Source organism: Dreissena polymorpha, chromosome 2 (assembly GCF_020536995.1).
Source record: "Dreissena polymorpha isolate Duluth1 chromosome 2, UMN_Dpol_1.0, whole genome shotgun sequence".
Lineage (NCBI taxonomy): Eukaryota > Metazoa > Mollusca > Bivalvia > Myida > Dreissenidae > Dreissena > Dreissena polymorpha.
Window position 1 is genome coordinate 99459921 of NC_068356.1, and position 16176 is coordinate 99476096.

The window sequence follows — 16176 nt, forward strand, 5'->3', positions numbered from 1 at the left end:
TACATACATGTATGTGTAGTGTAGAATTAATTACGCGCAACTGTTTATGTTTCGTTCGATTATCATTATTAAATTTGTAATCCGAAACACACTTCCGAATTTTAATGCTAACGCGTCCTTTGGCAAATTCTAGCGTCAAATAAACAGTGCTAAAATATCCTTTGTTTCATAAAAAGCGCGCGAAAATTATGCAGACATGTAGAACGTCGTTTGGAAAGTTTGGGTGTATTTTGTGTTGTATAAATACATCAACATCACGTCAGGCGTAAATTGCGTGTTCAGTGGAGAAAAAAAACGCCCCGATTAGACGTTATTTCATCATCTCTATAAATAGTAACAAATGCCAAAATGTATTTGATACTTAAGGAAATATCGAGAATGTTTGTGTATCGTAAATATTTACCAGCATTTGCTTTAAAACTGGAATATACGGGATTATCGGGTAATTAGTAGCGATATTTACTGTATAATATGAACAAAATAAAACGTGTTTATATACGCATATTCAAACAATAGTTATAATAAGCTGATAATTAACAAAACTACAAATACGTCGTCACCGTCTTGATTATTGATGTGGCTTCAAACTGATTATTTTCTCAGCTAAAATATAATAGCGGAATCAACATGCAATTAATTTATAAATCCACCATATGCTGGAGCCTTGACCACTTGTATGTGCGAAAACATAATTACGTGACCTTGTTTATGTGTGAAATACATACGCTATGGGCGGGAAACAAACTTAATAATTGGCCAGACACATTAACTATGCTTACATGTATATGCTAATACAATCCGCGCACAATAAATTTATTATGATTTTAATTATTATTATAATTGTTCTTTCAAAATTTGTTAACTACATGTAACTAATAATTAAAAAAAAATATTTCATAATCGCATCGACTCGGCATCATGTCGCGGACCGCGGCATGCCTCGGCGGACAGATGCGAAGTTTCGCGGCGAAATGCGACTTGCCGCCGCATACTGACGCGGCTTCAACGACTGACGCGGCATCGACTCGTTTCGCCTTGCCGCCGCGGATCGCGAAATACGTTTGTTCCGCTTTGGCTGTACTGTACCTATGAAGTTTCATGATCCTAGGCCCAAGCGTTGTTTAGTTATCGTCTGACAACCACCTGGTGGACGGACCGACCGACAGACCCACCGACAGACCGACATGAGCAAAGCAATATACCCCCTCTTCTTCGAAGGGGGGCATAAAAAGTGTATATTTTTCCCAAATAGGAGCCAAAAATTCCAAATGGAAGGCGTTTTTTTTTTTAACTTTCAATATTTCGTTCAACTCACTTCCATATTAGCTTATCATTAGTAAATATAATACTGAAAACACTCGTATTCTCAATTTTGAAGCATTTTTAAGCAAAACAACAACACTAATTTCTCAATTTTAGTAAAAACATCGCAAATTTTCCCAATCCAATGGGACCTTGCCCCATTCCCGAAATGGAAAAAAACAACACTGCAGTTTGTCTTATGGTTGATTCAACAAAACTCTTACCAACCAAAGGATCATTCCTGTGACAGGGCACGACTTAATTATTTCTGTTTATTATTTGAACATAATAGTAAGCGGCTTTTATTCCTATTATCACAATAATAATCTTTCTTGCAAAGATGTGCTGTCTAAAATGGCAATTTGATTTTTTTATCTAATACATGATACCAGCAAAAGATATTAATCCCAACTGTAATCATATTTTTATTAATACATATAATTCTATCCATTCATCAAAAAAACACTCAAGTCACAACTTATTATTTCAAAAGCAAAGTCCGGCCAATATTGAAATTACATGTGCTCAAGTATTTATAAAAAATCGCTTTCACCATTTTTTGGAAGTACATGATGTATAAGTTGAGCTTAAAGTTATGTTATTTTGAAAACAATTAATGCATAAATCATGTATCTTGATTATTACAGTAATGACTAAAGAAATAAATGTGTCAGATACCTGTGAATTTTTACAACACAATCAGAGCAGCACAGCTGACTGTGGTCATGGCAAAACTGTGACAGTTTTTTATCCACATGCTTGTCACACTTCCAAAGAAAGTCCTCCAACTCCTTTGAAAGAAAATTCCCCTCCTCCTTCGAAAGAAAATAATCCTCTTTCTTTGAAAGAAAATCTCCCTCCTCCTTCGAAAGAAAATCATCCTCTGTATTTGAAAGAAAATCTCCTCCCTTATGTAAAAGAGAAGCATCCTCCTTTGAAACTGGCCATTTCTTAATATCTCCCCTTCCACATGTTCGATGTTTCATAAACAATTTTTTATGAGGTTTGATACATTTTTTACAAAAAAACCTTGAGCATTCCTCACAATAAATGACCGCCAAATTCTGAAGATTATGTTCCTCACAAGATGTGCAACAAAAGTGTCCAACCGTCGACGAACGTTCAGCTAAAGTAGAAGAATTACCTACGCCCATTTTATTATTCTGTGTTTCAAGTAAAACCTATTTGTTTAAATAGTTTAAGTATTTTTCTTTTAAACAAGTCCACAAAATACTGGCATTTAGCTACCTTTAAAAGTTGTTCAGCTCAAGAAGTTTACATGAAAACTAAAACACAGGTGCATTCAAATACAAATAAAGTTCAAGCTCAATATCCTTCAAGGTTTACATTCACTTAACTAACAGTAACTATGTAAAAGCATGACTTTGACAGTAAGAGTAAACCAAATTGTTAGACCACACTTAATTATGCAAGTAAATTGAACGCTGTGTAGAAGTAAATTGGAAGTATATCTCACTGGTTTAAGTAAACCATGTATTTAATTGTTCAATCAGTCAGTGTTACAAATGTAATTGATGAAAATAGTATTTATAGTGGTCTAATGAGTAAAATAGAACAAATAATATCATGTTTATAAAATATTCATACATGCAATCAAATTGTCTCATTGATTGATTAAAAAATTTCCCATTACATTTTGTTCTTTAAGGATTTTTCACATTTTCCCTCATCTCAAAATAAAATAAGAAATCGGTGTCACTGAATTAGATTATATGAGTAAACAGGGCCTGATAAATTTAACATACAATGAGTTTTCAATACATTATTCGAGCTCATTGTTTAGTTTGCCCTAGTGTTAAACATCTAACAAAAATGTTCATAGCTATGATTTCAAAGTGTTATTTTGACATAGTGATCTAGCTTAAATGTCTCAAATATTTTCAAGCTTATTTCCCGTCTGTAGATCTGCCATAGTCATGAGCACTTTTCTATGGAATTCCATAGAAAATATTATGGAATTCTACGGAAATCGATGGAAATTTATGGAATTTGATGGAATTCCATCCACATGCCAATTTTCCATCTGAAGCTGTTATGGAATTCCACGGAATCTCGACTAAAATTCCATGCATTTCCACGGAATGTATGGAAAACACCATGGAAAGTTGGACTTAGCCATTTTTTTCAACGGAAATCGTTATGGAAAATAACTTATACATTTTCTTGGATGGAAATCAATGAAAAATTTTCGCTGGTTGTCTGAAATGTATTTGTAGTTTAATACATGTATGAATTTATTTGCATCATGTATTTTGTATTTAAAAGAAAATGCAATAAAGATAATTATAAATTTGTTCTAGAAATTGGAACAGTTTTGGAACTGTTCCATATTTGTGTTCTAAAACGCATGTTCTGGAATTGTTCCAAAACAGTTTTTTTATAATAAATCAAGAACATTTGTGGAAAATGGCTTAGGACTGAAACTGTTCCAATAATTTCAAGAACCTTTGTAGAACATTTCAAGGACAAAATATGGTCAAAAATTTCTAAAAATGTTTTAAAATGTAGTTCTAGAACACATCTATAACGCTTTAAGAACCAGTAAGTTCTAATGGGGAATAAGAACACATATAGAACACCTTACACTTACAAATAGCCAAATAGACTTCATAGTAGCGACAGCAGCAGCAGCAGTAGTAGTAGTAGTTGTAGATGTAGTAGCTGTATTAGTAGTAGTTGTTGTTGTAGTAAGTGTTGTTGTTGTAGTAATTGATGTAGTAGCAGTAGTGTTTTTTATATCAGTAGAGGTTGTGGTGGTAGTAGTAGTAGTAGAAGTAGTAGCATTAACAGTTTCTGTAGCAATAGTAGTAGCAATACAAGTAGCAGTTGTTGCTGTAGTAACAGTTGTTGCTGTTGCTGCTGTTTTTGTTGCTGCTGTTGCTGTTGCTGCTGTTATTGTTGCTGTTGTTGTTGGTGGTGGTGTTGTTGATGCTGTAGTAATTAAAGTAGTAGTTGTGCAGAAGTAGGAGTAGTTGTTACTTTCAAAGCAATTTCTACAAGTTTAAATTCCTTAACCCTGTCCAAGTGGTATACACACTGTTTTTTCTCAATATCAAACTCAGCCAGTCCAGGTTGTCAAATAACAATCTATCTGATAAGCCAAGCATGTGTTGTACATCAGATGTTGGGTATGTTTGCTGCAAATCTATTGGTTATAAGATATAACAGCCTTTTCTAATTGGCTGAATTCAAATACAGAAAGTTTACCTGTTAGATTGAAACATGAAACATGGTGGACAATGTACTGGTTTAACTTGTTAAAATAAAGTTAAAGAAATTTAACAAACAGAAGAGTTCATTAGTTTTTCCATTAAAAACACTTTCTTAAAATACTTATGTATTTATATCATTTGGAAAGTGACATGAAATATTGCTAAAGAGTGATGCATACAGTGTTTGAGCAGTCTGTCTAGGAATAGAACAACAACAGTTACTGAAGGTTTGTGATTTTTATTATTTCTAAATATTCCTTTAAATTAAATCTTCTTATGACATTATTGTAGACCTTTTTATGTGATATTTGAAGTTTTAGTATGGCAAATATTAGTTTAAAAGCAGCTGTCACCCAAATTTTCACTTAGTGGAGTTTGCAGGTTGAAAAAGGAAGTAATAAGACCTATGTGGAGAAATTAATAACGTTAAATGTAGTATCGGAATTTTATCATGCAAGGTTATGGAACTGAGCTTAAGGAAGTTTTGTACTGTGCATGTTGAGGGCTCAATGCTCATTAATGGTGTTGATGTTTATTATTATCCCCCGCAATAGGCGGAGGGATATTGTTTTGGCGTTGTCTGTCCGTCCTTCAATCCTTCCGTCTGTCCGTCTTTCCATCCGTCCGTAGCCATATCTTGGAAGTGCTTTGGCAGATTTCACTGAAACTTGGTATGAGTATGTATATGGATAAGAGGATGATGCATGCCAAATGGCATTGTACACCATTAGTTAATAACAGAGTTATGGCCCTTTGTATCTTGAAAAAATACTTTTTTGTGTGTCCAAGGCCATATCCTGGAAGTGCTTTGGCGGATTTCATTGAAACCTGGTTTGAGTATATATATGGATAAGAGGCTGATGCACGCCAAAAGGAATTGTACACCATCTGTTAAAAACGGGGTTATGGCCCTTTGTATCTTTTAAAAATGCTTGTTTGAGTGTCAAATATAATACTTATGTGTCCAGAAGCATATTGACGGGGATATCAATTCAACGTTTTTGCTTGTAAATAAAAAATTAAACCAATGGAATTGGTTTTTAGGTATCTGAGTGTGCATTTTCATACCAATAGAATTACACATCATTCTAATTATAGCAATAATAAATTTGTACTAATCATACCAACAAATTAAGTTATGCTTAGTGCTTAACTTTGTTTTTAGTTCTCTTTCTAAAGACCATTTAACAACTTAATATTTAAAACAATTCATGAATTACGTTCCCTATACATTTTCATTATGTGCTTTAATTACCATTGACCAGTTGATGGAAGATACTGCAGAGTTTGGCAGGGAAATAATCCAAAAGCAAAGCGGCTCTTTAAGCGCATTTACCTAGAGGACTTACAGGGCCACACATTCATGGTAAATATTGTCATGCCCTGGGCTAGATAAGTTATTTAATGTTAACCACCTGAAAGTATTTTGTCTTTTTGGAATTCAATATATTGGTCTAAGTCAGTTACACTTTTCTGGATCCTGGGATAACTTTAAAAGTTCTAAGTATTTTTTCATGAAACTTGAACAGATGACAATAAGGACATTTTGCACGTCATTTCATGTTGTTTATAATGCAAGAATTCTGGTTGCTATGACAACAAATATATTTAACAAACTTAAAATAGTGAAGTTTAACAGGTAGGGGACCATATTGCTTTGCGATCTCTCGTTATAGTTTGAATGTAAATAACTCTTTGCTTTAGACATTTTTATGATTTTTTATTCTGTAGAGCACATGTGAGCAGTATACAATGTACCTCATACCAAAAAGGATCCAGAGGCAGTGACTGGTGTTCAATAGTCTCAGAAGAAAAGGAAAATGGCAGTGGTAGACTTGGACAAACATTTTTAACGAGAGCGCCGATGGCGCTGAAAGCATAGTTGCAAGATACAGGGAAGATGCTGCTGAAGTAAATGTTTAGGTCAAAATATACTAAATAGTTTCCTTATATGTTTCGATGTAAAAGCGACAACTTTGAGCGAAAATAAATACAACATTTTGCACAAAGAGACCCCCATAACCATACCTTTTCTTGACGGGCATTCTTAGCTGAATCGATTTAAGCAATAAAAAAGATTTGTCATGTTCAAACCAAAAACAAATTCGACTCAAATCAAAATCGACTGTTTTTGCGCCTTTTTCGGCCGTTTTCTAGTGGATTGTAACCTTTTGCAGTGCCATTTTTTACTTTAATCTCCAACTTTATCCTATTTCAGGGATTAAGTAGTGAACACCTATGCTTCCCCTATCAATATCTCCAAACGATAAAACCAGAACAAAGTGTACAACATGCCTTCGAGGAAAATATGATGATTTGTTTAGAAAGTACAGCCCTTCATGACTCGATTATTTAGTATATTGTAGCCTTAACGATTGCTGACATCACGAGTCGCCCCCCTTGTTAACAAAATGCTCTATTTTTAGAAACGGGAATTCCAAATAGTGACGAATGTGAATGGTTACAAAATGACATAACTATGAAAATAAATACGTAGAATTACATTATTTCACGCATACCATTATGCAACCATCCGTTTTCTTTTCCGACTTGATACATTTACAGCTTTCCATTTAATATTTTACAGACACAGCACTCGTCCAGAATTCACGCGAATCCATTAAATCCGATGCCACATTTAAACCGTTAACTCTACTCGTAACGTAAATTTCTGGCTCAAAGTAAAACATTTTAACTTCAATTAACACATCTCTTACTTTTAAACTCTACTTCATCAAATCCATAGAAAGGCACGTCAGAATCCATGTCATAAATCAGAAAACATTCATCGTACTCCGCCATTTTTTACACATTTTCAAAGAATAAAAGTGCTTTATGCCCCACTTCCTGCTGAGAATATGTTTTAATTTCTATTTATAATTAACCGATGAAATGTTCCATATACTTTAACCAGGGCCTTATTAATTCAGTTATGTAAACATTTGACCTCTCACAGAACAGTAAACGAAGGAAATAGAAATTGGGATCCCATATAGATCTAAATTAGGTGTGAGGTCACTATCAACAAGAACAGAATTGTTTTACGAACGAAATTTGTTCTAGGTTATAAGAAGATTTTTTGACATAAAACGGTCTTAGAAAAATTCACTAAAAACGGTGTCAGTAATATTCTTGGAAGAAAACGTTAGAAAAACGTTTCCCCCCAAAAAATTGTAAGAATTACCATATGCTAAATTAAATAGATATTTCGTCTGATTTTTGATCAGGTAAGGCTTCAGAAAGGTTAACCGACCGATGTGGATTTTCAAAATGTGGTATATACCTTAAGCATAGGTGCAAGCACCTATGCTAAAAACTAGCCTCTGTGTTAAGCCTGGCAGTCTGTGGCTGGTGACATGTTTTATTTTGGTTACTTCTTGTATAAAAAAGACCAGTTATTTATTTTGTGAATTGTATTTTGTGTTTGTTTTTTGTCCTAATTTATTTGTTTGTTTTTTTTAATTTAGGAATTTGAAACTTGGATAATTGAATAAAGTACGTGTTCAACAGTACTGAGCATAGTATAATAAATAACAAATTTACAACAGTTGTTCATTTGTTATGTATTATTATTAACTATGCTCAGTACTATACTGGCTGTCTGCATGGGAATTTGTTTTCTAGAAAGTTGGTTTCAGACTTAAATATTTGAAGTTAACCTTCGGAACTTTTCTAGAATTGTACTGGAACACATCAACTAGAACTGAACTTCTGTTATCATACTGAAAGTGTTCTAGAATTAATAAGGAACAGTTGTTGAACGTTAAAATTTATGAGAAAAAACTCTAGAACAATTGTGCGTGATGTGTGTGTGCATGTAATTGTGTGTGTTTATGAACATATGTGAGAAAGGAAGTATATACTTGTCATAAGAGAAATGTAACATTCTACTTCTATGTTTTATATTGTGCCTTTTATAAGTTTTTCTTTTCTCACCTGTATATGCGTGCATGTTTATGGATGTGTTTTTGAATGTGTGCATGCATGCCTGTGGTTAAGAGAGTTGGTACTTAATGAAAATGTAAAACCACTCATCTTTGAATATGTACTGTGACTGCATGTGTGTGGTTAATGATTGATGCCAGATCTTGTTCTTGTTTAACTTCTATGATGAAACCTTTAGTTACATTCACATTTGTTTTTCAAAATCAATAAAATGCCTTTGATCTATAATCTGTTTTTTTCTATTTTATTCCAGCTTTTTATTAAATTCCATAGCTTTTCACGGAATTCCATATAATTCTATGGAATTCCACGGCATTATATGGAATGCCATGGAATTCTATGGAATTCCACAGCATTTTTTGGAATTCCATCCCATATCAAGTCCCTCTTCTGTTTTTTTTTTACTTTTCCATTGATTGCATGGAATCGGACGGAAAGTTAGTGCCAAAACTCCACGGAATTCCATCTAACGATTTCCATAGAATTCCATATGATTCCACGGCAGATCTACAGACGGGTATAATCTGTTGATTTTGCCATTTTTGACAATGCTGGAACGTCTAAGGTATGATAACCATCAAAAAATTCTACACAATGGCGACCTATGTAAAAGACCGAGCCAGTCCGATTGAGATAACTCGATTTTTCAGTTACTTCCCTTGGGCATTTGATTCTCCTAGCAGAGTTGTCGTTCGTGTTTCAACATTCAACAATGGCCGCCCCCATGAGAGTCTCGATTCAAAACTTTCTTACAGCATAAATTGGCTTGTTTTGCTATTTAGAAGCTGTCATTTATGATAAATGAATTATTTATTCACTAAAATTACGCTAATGACAACAATGGATGGAATTCGAAGGATATATTCGATGTGAATGGATCACTTTCTACAACAATGGCTTAGCCCATGAGAGACTTTATAACACTTGTGTCAAAACTTTCTTACAACTTAAATCGGCTTGTTTCGCTATTTAGTAATGCAACAATAAATGGAATTCGAAGGATATATTCAATGTGAATGAAGCACTTTCTGGATCTCGACAGCTTGACATGGCAAAACTGGCATACTGATGATACTGGTAATTTTAGTTATCAATTTAAGTCACATTTTGCTTTATACAGGACAGTAGGTTCAGAAAACTTTGTACATAACCTACCTGCTACAGAATATAGTTGGAAAATAATCTGGTTTCATTGCAGTAATCAAGGTCATGACGGTGCGATTGACAACGATAATAAATAGAAATTACAATTGCAATAACAGCCACACAAATAGATATGTGTATCATTTAATAATAGGATTTTTGAATATCTTGTTAAGAAACTAAGCTGTAATGTATTTGGACCGGCATTTGTGAGATAATTACAGTTTGACAGGTCAAAGTCCAGTCAAAATTTTAAAAAAGACAGGTCTGCTGGACGCACACATTTCAATGGCAGTTGTTTATTTCACCCCCCTCAATTAAAAGTGTTTTACCCAGGAGGGCATAAAGTCATGGCAAAGTATATTCACAAATGGCATGTGAATAAATGCTTAAGTCAAGGGGCCAAAAAAATGTAAAACACCAATTTGATAAATAAAGTTAAATTTCAGTTTGGGGAATATTTTTACACATATAAACACATCCGTACAAACTTGAGTGTTAGTGGTGTATTCAACTAAAATCTATAAGTATATTTAATATGTTTACCTTTGAATATCGTCCATTTTAATAACATGCAATAACAGTAAAACTGTATTAAGAGATAATTATAATTAAGCAAAATATGCGCATGAATCTTATTATAAACATATATATCAAACCATGTTTGCATTTTTTCATTTTTGAGATAATACTTTTGTTAGGTGTATTTTTGACGATGCTGCTTCAGCAGCTCATCTAGCTCTCCCAATTTCCAGAAAATGACTTATACATGTTGCATAAAAGCTAAATATAGATGACGTCCTTGTAAAAGAATATGAACTGTACACGGCACTTTGTGTGCAATCAGATACAGTACAATAATTGTTGTAATATTTAACGAACTAAAAGATGATAATGATACAGCGTCTTTTACTTTTATTCTATTAAGGGAAATGTCAAAATCATTTGCAAGATACCCCGATACTTAAATGGAAATTTAATACGAAGCTTTTACGTTGTTGTCTGCGCTACACAGTTTTTGTTTATAAATAAATACACCTACGTCTATTTTTGCGCGCTTTTTGTCCAAACAAAGACTTGACATGAAAATAGCATGGGCATATACATGTAATTATTTCTGGCTACAATTTGTAACAGAACATTAACTGTACATGATGCGCCCACACCACAACGCGTGTTTGAATACCCTTGTCCCGATTGGACACCTATTTCATCAAATCTTAACATTATGCCGAAATTCATTAAATACTTTAGAAAAATGTCCGATGTTTGTGTTTATGACTTTTCTTGAGCACTTTTGTCGTCAATATCAATCAGAATTTGCATTTGAAAATGGACATTGGGAATGTACGGGATTATCAGGTAATGGAAAGAGACGAAAAAATTCGCATGTATGCGGTAATCGATAGAGACGGTATAAAACGCATGTATTGGGGAATCAATAGACTTGGGAATATACGCATCAATCAGGGAAAGGGTTAACAAGGTTTTACTATAGCCATATAAGGAAAAAAGCCCCGCCATCTGGCGGCCATGTTTTTCAACCAAAGGGCATCATTTTTTTTACTCTTCAAATATATTATTAAGATGAATCTTCTGACCAAGTTTCTTGAAGATTGGACAATAAATGTGGCCTCTAGAGTGTTAACAAGATTTTACTATAGCCATAAAGCCATATAAGGAAAAATGCCCCGCCTCTTGACAGCCATGTAGTTCATGCAAAGCTTACCATTTTCAAACTCATACAAGATATCATTGGGACAAATTTTCTGACCAATTTTAATGAAGATAGGAAAATAAATGTGGCCTCTAGAGTGTTAACAAGGTTTTACTATAGCCATATAAGGAAAAATGCCCCACCCCATGGCGGCCATGTTTTTCAACCAACCGGCATCACTTTCGATCTTTTTCAAGATATTATTGGGATATATCTTCTGACCAAGTTTCATGAAGAGTGGACAATAAATGTGGCCTCTAGAGTGTTAACAAGATTTTATTATAGCCATATATAGCCATATAAGGAAAAAAGCCCCGCCCCTTGGCAGCCATGTTTTTCAAGCAAATTTTATCATTTTTGAACTCATCCAAGATATCATTGGAAAAAATCTTCTGAGCAAGTTTCATGAAGATCGGAAAATAAATGTTGACTCTAGAGTGTTAATAAGATTTTACTATAGCCATATAAGGAAAAATGCCCCGCCCCCTGGCAGCAGTCAAATCCAAACTAGGCAAATTTTTACAGGAGGGTAGGTCCTGTAAAATGGTTACAAATACAGGACCTCCTCTTTTTTTTACAGGACCTACTGGCGACAGAATATAATAGTAAAATAACTTGGTATCATTGCTGGGATCAAGGTGTTTATAATATAAAATGGTAAATGATTAAAAAGCTATTAATTTCAAGGTCACACATTTGTATCTGATGTTAAATAATAATACACGTCATACATGGTACTAGTCTTGTTAAGTTAAAACATATTCTTTTTAAATGTTCAAAGAATGTTAACAGAATGTTAAATATAAACGGGAATCACGCATTAGTAATATCTTACATGTAACAAGAGCACCGCCTTGCGGGTGCAGACCGCTCATCTATTTTCTTTTTAAAAGTGAAGGGACTCTCAATTTTAATCACAAAGGAGGGAGGGATGGAGTGAAGGGGGGTGTATAGTGTGGGGGTGTGGACATTTATTACATTATCTTCCAAAAATGCGAAAGAAAAAAATGCAAAAAAAAAAAATTCGCGTGGGGGGAAGGGGGGGTATTCTTGGGGGCGATGGTTTTTCAAACATAAAATAATAAAAATAAATATTTGTGTTTTTTAACCATTTCAAAAAAAAAATGGGGGTTGGGGTGGGGGGGGGGTTAATTACTGTGAAACCATTATTAATCGTCAGGCATTAATTTTCATAAATTTCGTCAGTCGACCGATCGGCGAATTTAAGATCCTAACGAACAATCATGCTCTATGTTTGAACAAAAACAAACACTGAGTTGAACATTATTTTAAAACTTAACCGTAGACATGAGGCATTAACTTCCACCATAATCCATGCACACGTTCACTGCTGTTTCGTAATCAAGATTAATCTGGTTTTGACACAAAGGGATGTAGATTACACACGGTACTTAACTGACATGTTATACTTCTTTAAAATGCGTGTGCAGTACAGTTGTATCAAATGCGTTGACTTCGTTTATGTAGAATGGTAATGAATTAGCGCTAATTGTTTATAACTTTATTACCCATTAGGTGCATTATGTTTTTCAGGGGTGTTGCATATTAGCCATCACGCAGTGAATGTCGATGAAAGACAAGAAACCAAATGAAAAGATGACGATGTGTGATCAACATGCGTATTTATCACAAATAAATAAAGAATATTTTAATTGCTGTTTGTTGTTTGATTGTTTGCGTTTAACCACACTTATTACTATTTTAAATGTATCAATTTATTTATTTTAAAATTATTGACATTATTGATTTATATACCGGTAGTTTACTTTTTAAGAACAAACACACAGATAGAGTTTATAATTTTAATGTTGATATCAGAATAAAAAAAAAAAATTATTTGAAAAAAAAACACTTAACAAACTGGAACCTCTTTCGTATAACACAAACAGTTTTAAAACGGTATTGACAGCATTTTAATAAAAATCATACCAACTAGAATAACGATTGTTATCAGTATGGCAATTATAATAATAGAAAAAGACTAATGGGCAATTGGCTTCGTTGTTACAAACACTCGTTAACGGTTATTCGATCCCACTTGTCCGCTAATCATAACAATGAACGTGTGAATGGCATACATTAAGAGGGTCCATTACTGTCCCTTGATAACAAAAGACTAGTTTATTGGCATGCGACAAACAGGCACCACCTCCTGCAGTGATTCTCAAGTGTGTTCCCGCATTCGTAAGATTTTTCGCAACTGCGATTGATCGCGAATATGTATTACACACAAATCGGATGTTGACTGACGCATTTTGTTTAAAATTTAAAATCAGAAATCGGCGAATTTAAGTGCTGACGAAATCGTCATTGTTATAAAAATGACGAAATTTTGTGCTGTCGAAAATAAATGGTTTCACAGTATTGTGAGGGTGTGGTGGTCATAATTCGGGGGGGGGGGGGGGGGGGGGAGGGCACAGGGGATGGTTTGGGTGGAGTCTATTGTGGTATGTCAGGTAAGAGTAGTTTTGTCAAAGTATCAATCAAATCTAATCATAAATAAAGAAGTTATGGCAATTTTAGCAAAATTTAATTATTTGACCTTGAGAGTCAAGGTCATTTAAAGGTCAAGGTAAAATTCAACTTGCCAGGTACAGTAACCTCATGATAGCATGAAAGTATTTGGCGTTTGAAAGCAATAGCCTTGATACTTTAGAAGAAAAGTGGATCGAAACACAAAATTTAACCATATATTCAAAGTTACTAAGTCAAAAAAGGGCCATAATTCCGTAAAAATGACAACCAGAGTTATGCAACTTGTCCTTTTACTGTACCCTTATGATAGTTTGCGAGTGTTCCAAGTATGAAAGCAATATCTATGATACTTTAGGGGTAAAGTGGACCAAAACATTAGAGTTACATAACTTAGCCTGCACAGTCCCCTTATGACAGTTAATAAGTGTTGCAAGTTTGAAAGCAATAGCTTTGATACTGTAGTAATAAAGTGGACCTAAACACAAAACTTAACCAAATTTTCAATTTTCAATAAGTATAAAAAGGGCACATAATTCTGTCAAAATGCACGCCAGAGTTATCTAACTTCGCCTGCCCAGTCCCCTCATGATAATAAGTAAGTGTACCAAGTTTGAATGCAATAGCATTGATACTTTCTGAGAAAAGTGGACCTAAACGCAAAACTTAACCGGACGCCGACGCCGACACAAACGCCGACGCCGAGGTGATGACAATAGCTCATTTTTTTTTTTTTAAATAGATAAGCTAAAAACATATTCCAACCAAAGTAACTGATACTTGTTTACGTAAGCTACGCTTAGCGCGCATGTCAAATATGTCAGATACGTTCAATACGGCCTAAACTGACAACCAGCCTTTTTCACGCATGGACATTGACAGCCAAGATAATAACGGTGCAAATGAAAATGATCATTATTATACATTACTATTGCTATTACAACCACATAAATTGATATCTGTATCATTTAAAATTTTATAATCAGGTTTATGATCGATATTGTAGGCAATATAAATTCCTGTTCTTACAAACTTCCATGAATATCGGGCAATACATGTGGCGCTTCTATAGTTTTCATAAGCTAATTGTTGATGACAGATTGACAGACAACGACCAACCAATATAAAGAGATCAGACTGAGAAAAACTCACCATAAGCAGGTCAAGCTCAAGTGAGTTAAAAATGGGGGCTCAAACATTCAGCCATCAAGTGTGACCTATCCTTCATAATAGATAGGGTAAAGGCATAAATACATCAGGCATTATAAAGGCAGGTTGTTTCAATGCATTTTTGAAACAAAGCTCGCTTTGCCGCATGGAAGTAAATAAATTATTAAGGAGGAATTTACTGTTTATTGACTGTTGATTGTCACAGCTTATAGGATCCAGCATGATTATTACATTGAGCAGTTTGCCTTGAAACAATAAAGAAAGACTTATTTAAACATTTCAGGAAAAGAATGTTTACACTACACGTGTTGTTTTTGCTAAAATATGGCCAGTGTCTTATAATCCATATACTTGATCAATTGAAGTGTTATTTTGTAACAAACACACATTAACAAATGAAAGCTGAGCAACAAATTGCACACATGTAATGACTTGCAAATACTTATATAACTTATAACAATAATCCAAACACATTAAAATGGATGATGGTAATAGCATAATACAATGCAATAATTTACACTGATATAAAATAAGTAATAATACGCTACCTGTGATTAAGCTCAACACATCTAGAGCAGCACAGCTGACTGTGGTCTGGGCAGTACATTGTTAATTGTTCACCCTTGTGTATGGCGCATGTTAAAAGAGAAGTCTCCATCTTCTTAGAAAGTGGCCACTTCATTATTTTATCCTTTCCATAAGGAGATTTTTTGAAAAACAACCAACCATGCTTTCTGTGGGAGTTTATACATCTTCTGCAGAAGTATTTAAGACATGTTTTACAGTAAAAATCTGCATCTATTTCTACAGACCGCTCTTCCTCGCAGATTGTACAACAATAATATTTAGCCGCCATTTTGATTATAAAAGTTCAACAAATAAGATTTTATTACATTAAATCAATAGATATATTAATGTTAAAGTATATTTCTTACAATTAATATCCCAGAACACACACACTTTTAATGTTATTAAATACAGTTAAGCTGTAAGGAACATCCAACTGAACTAAAACCATATAAACCTTTGAATGTAGTTCAGTATGATAGCAGTGTTACTATATATACTGTCACGAGTTTATAGGCTCATGGGAGTATTGCTTACTTTAAACTTCTAAGAAGAACTATGGAACGCCTTCACTGTCTTATTATAACAAAACTTGTGATAATACGT

The 16176-nt window shown here is 34.0% G+C and overlaps 1 protein-coding gene across 2 annotated transcripts in view; it reads right to left on the minus strand.

The window, feature by feature from the left end:
* Positions 1–16176, minus strand: part of LOC127868247 (uncharacterized) — a 235629-nt gene that overhangs the window by 76564 nt on the left and 142889 nt on the right. The window contains exon 1 of one of the 2 annotated variants that reach the window (XM_052409879.1): positions 15552–16020. The exons of the other annotated variant lie outside the window; for it this stretch is intronic. Coding sequence (XP_052265839.1) covers positions 15552–15859 — 308 coding nt within the window. The 5' untranslated portion in view covers positions 15860–16020. Of the gene's footprint in view, positions 1–15551; positions 16021–16176 lie in introns of those variants that run through there. 2 annotated transcript variants of the gene reach the window in all.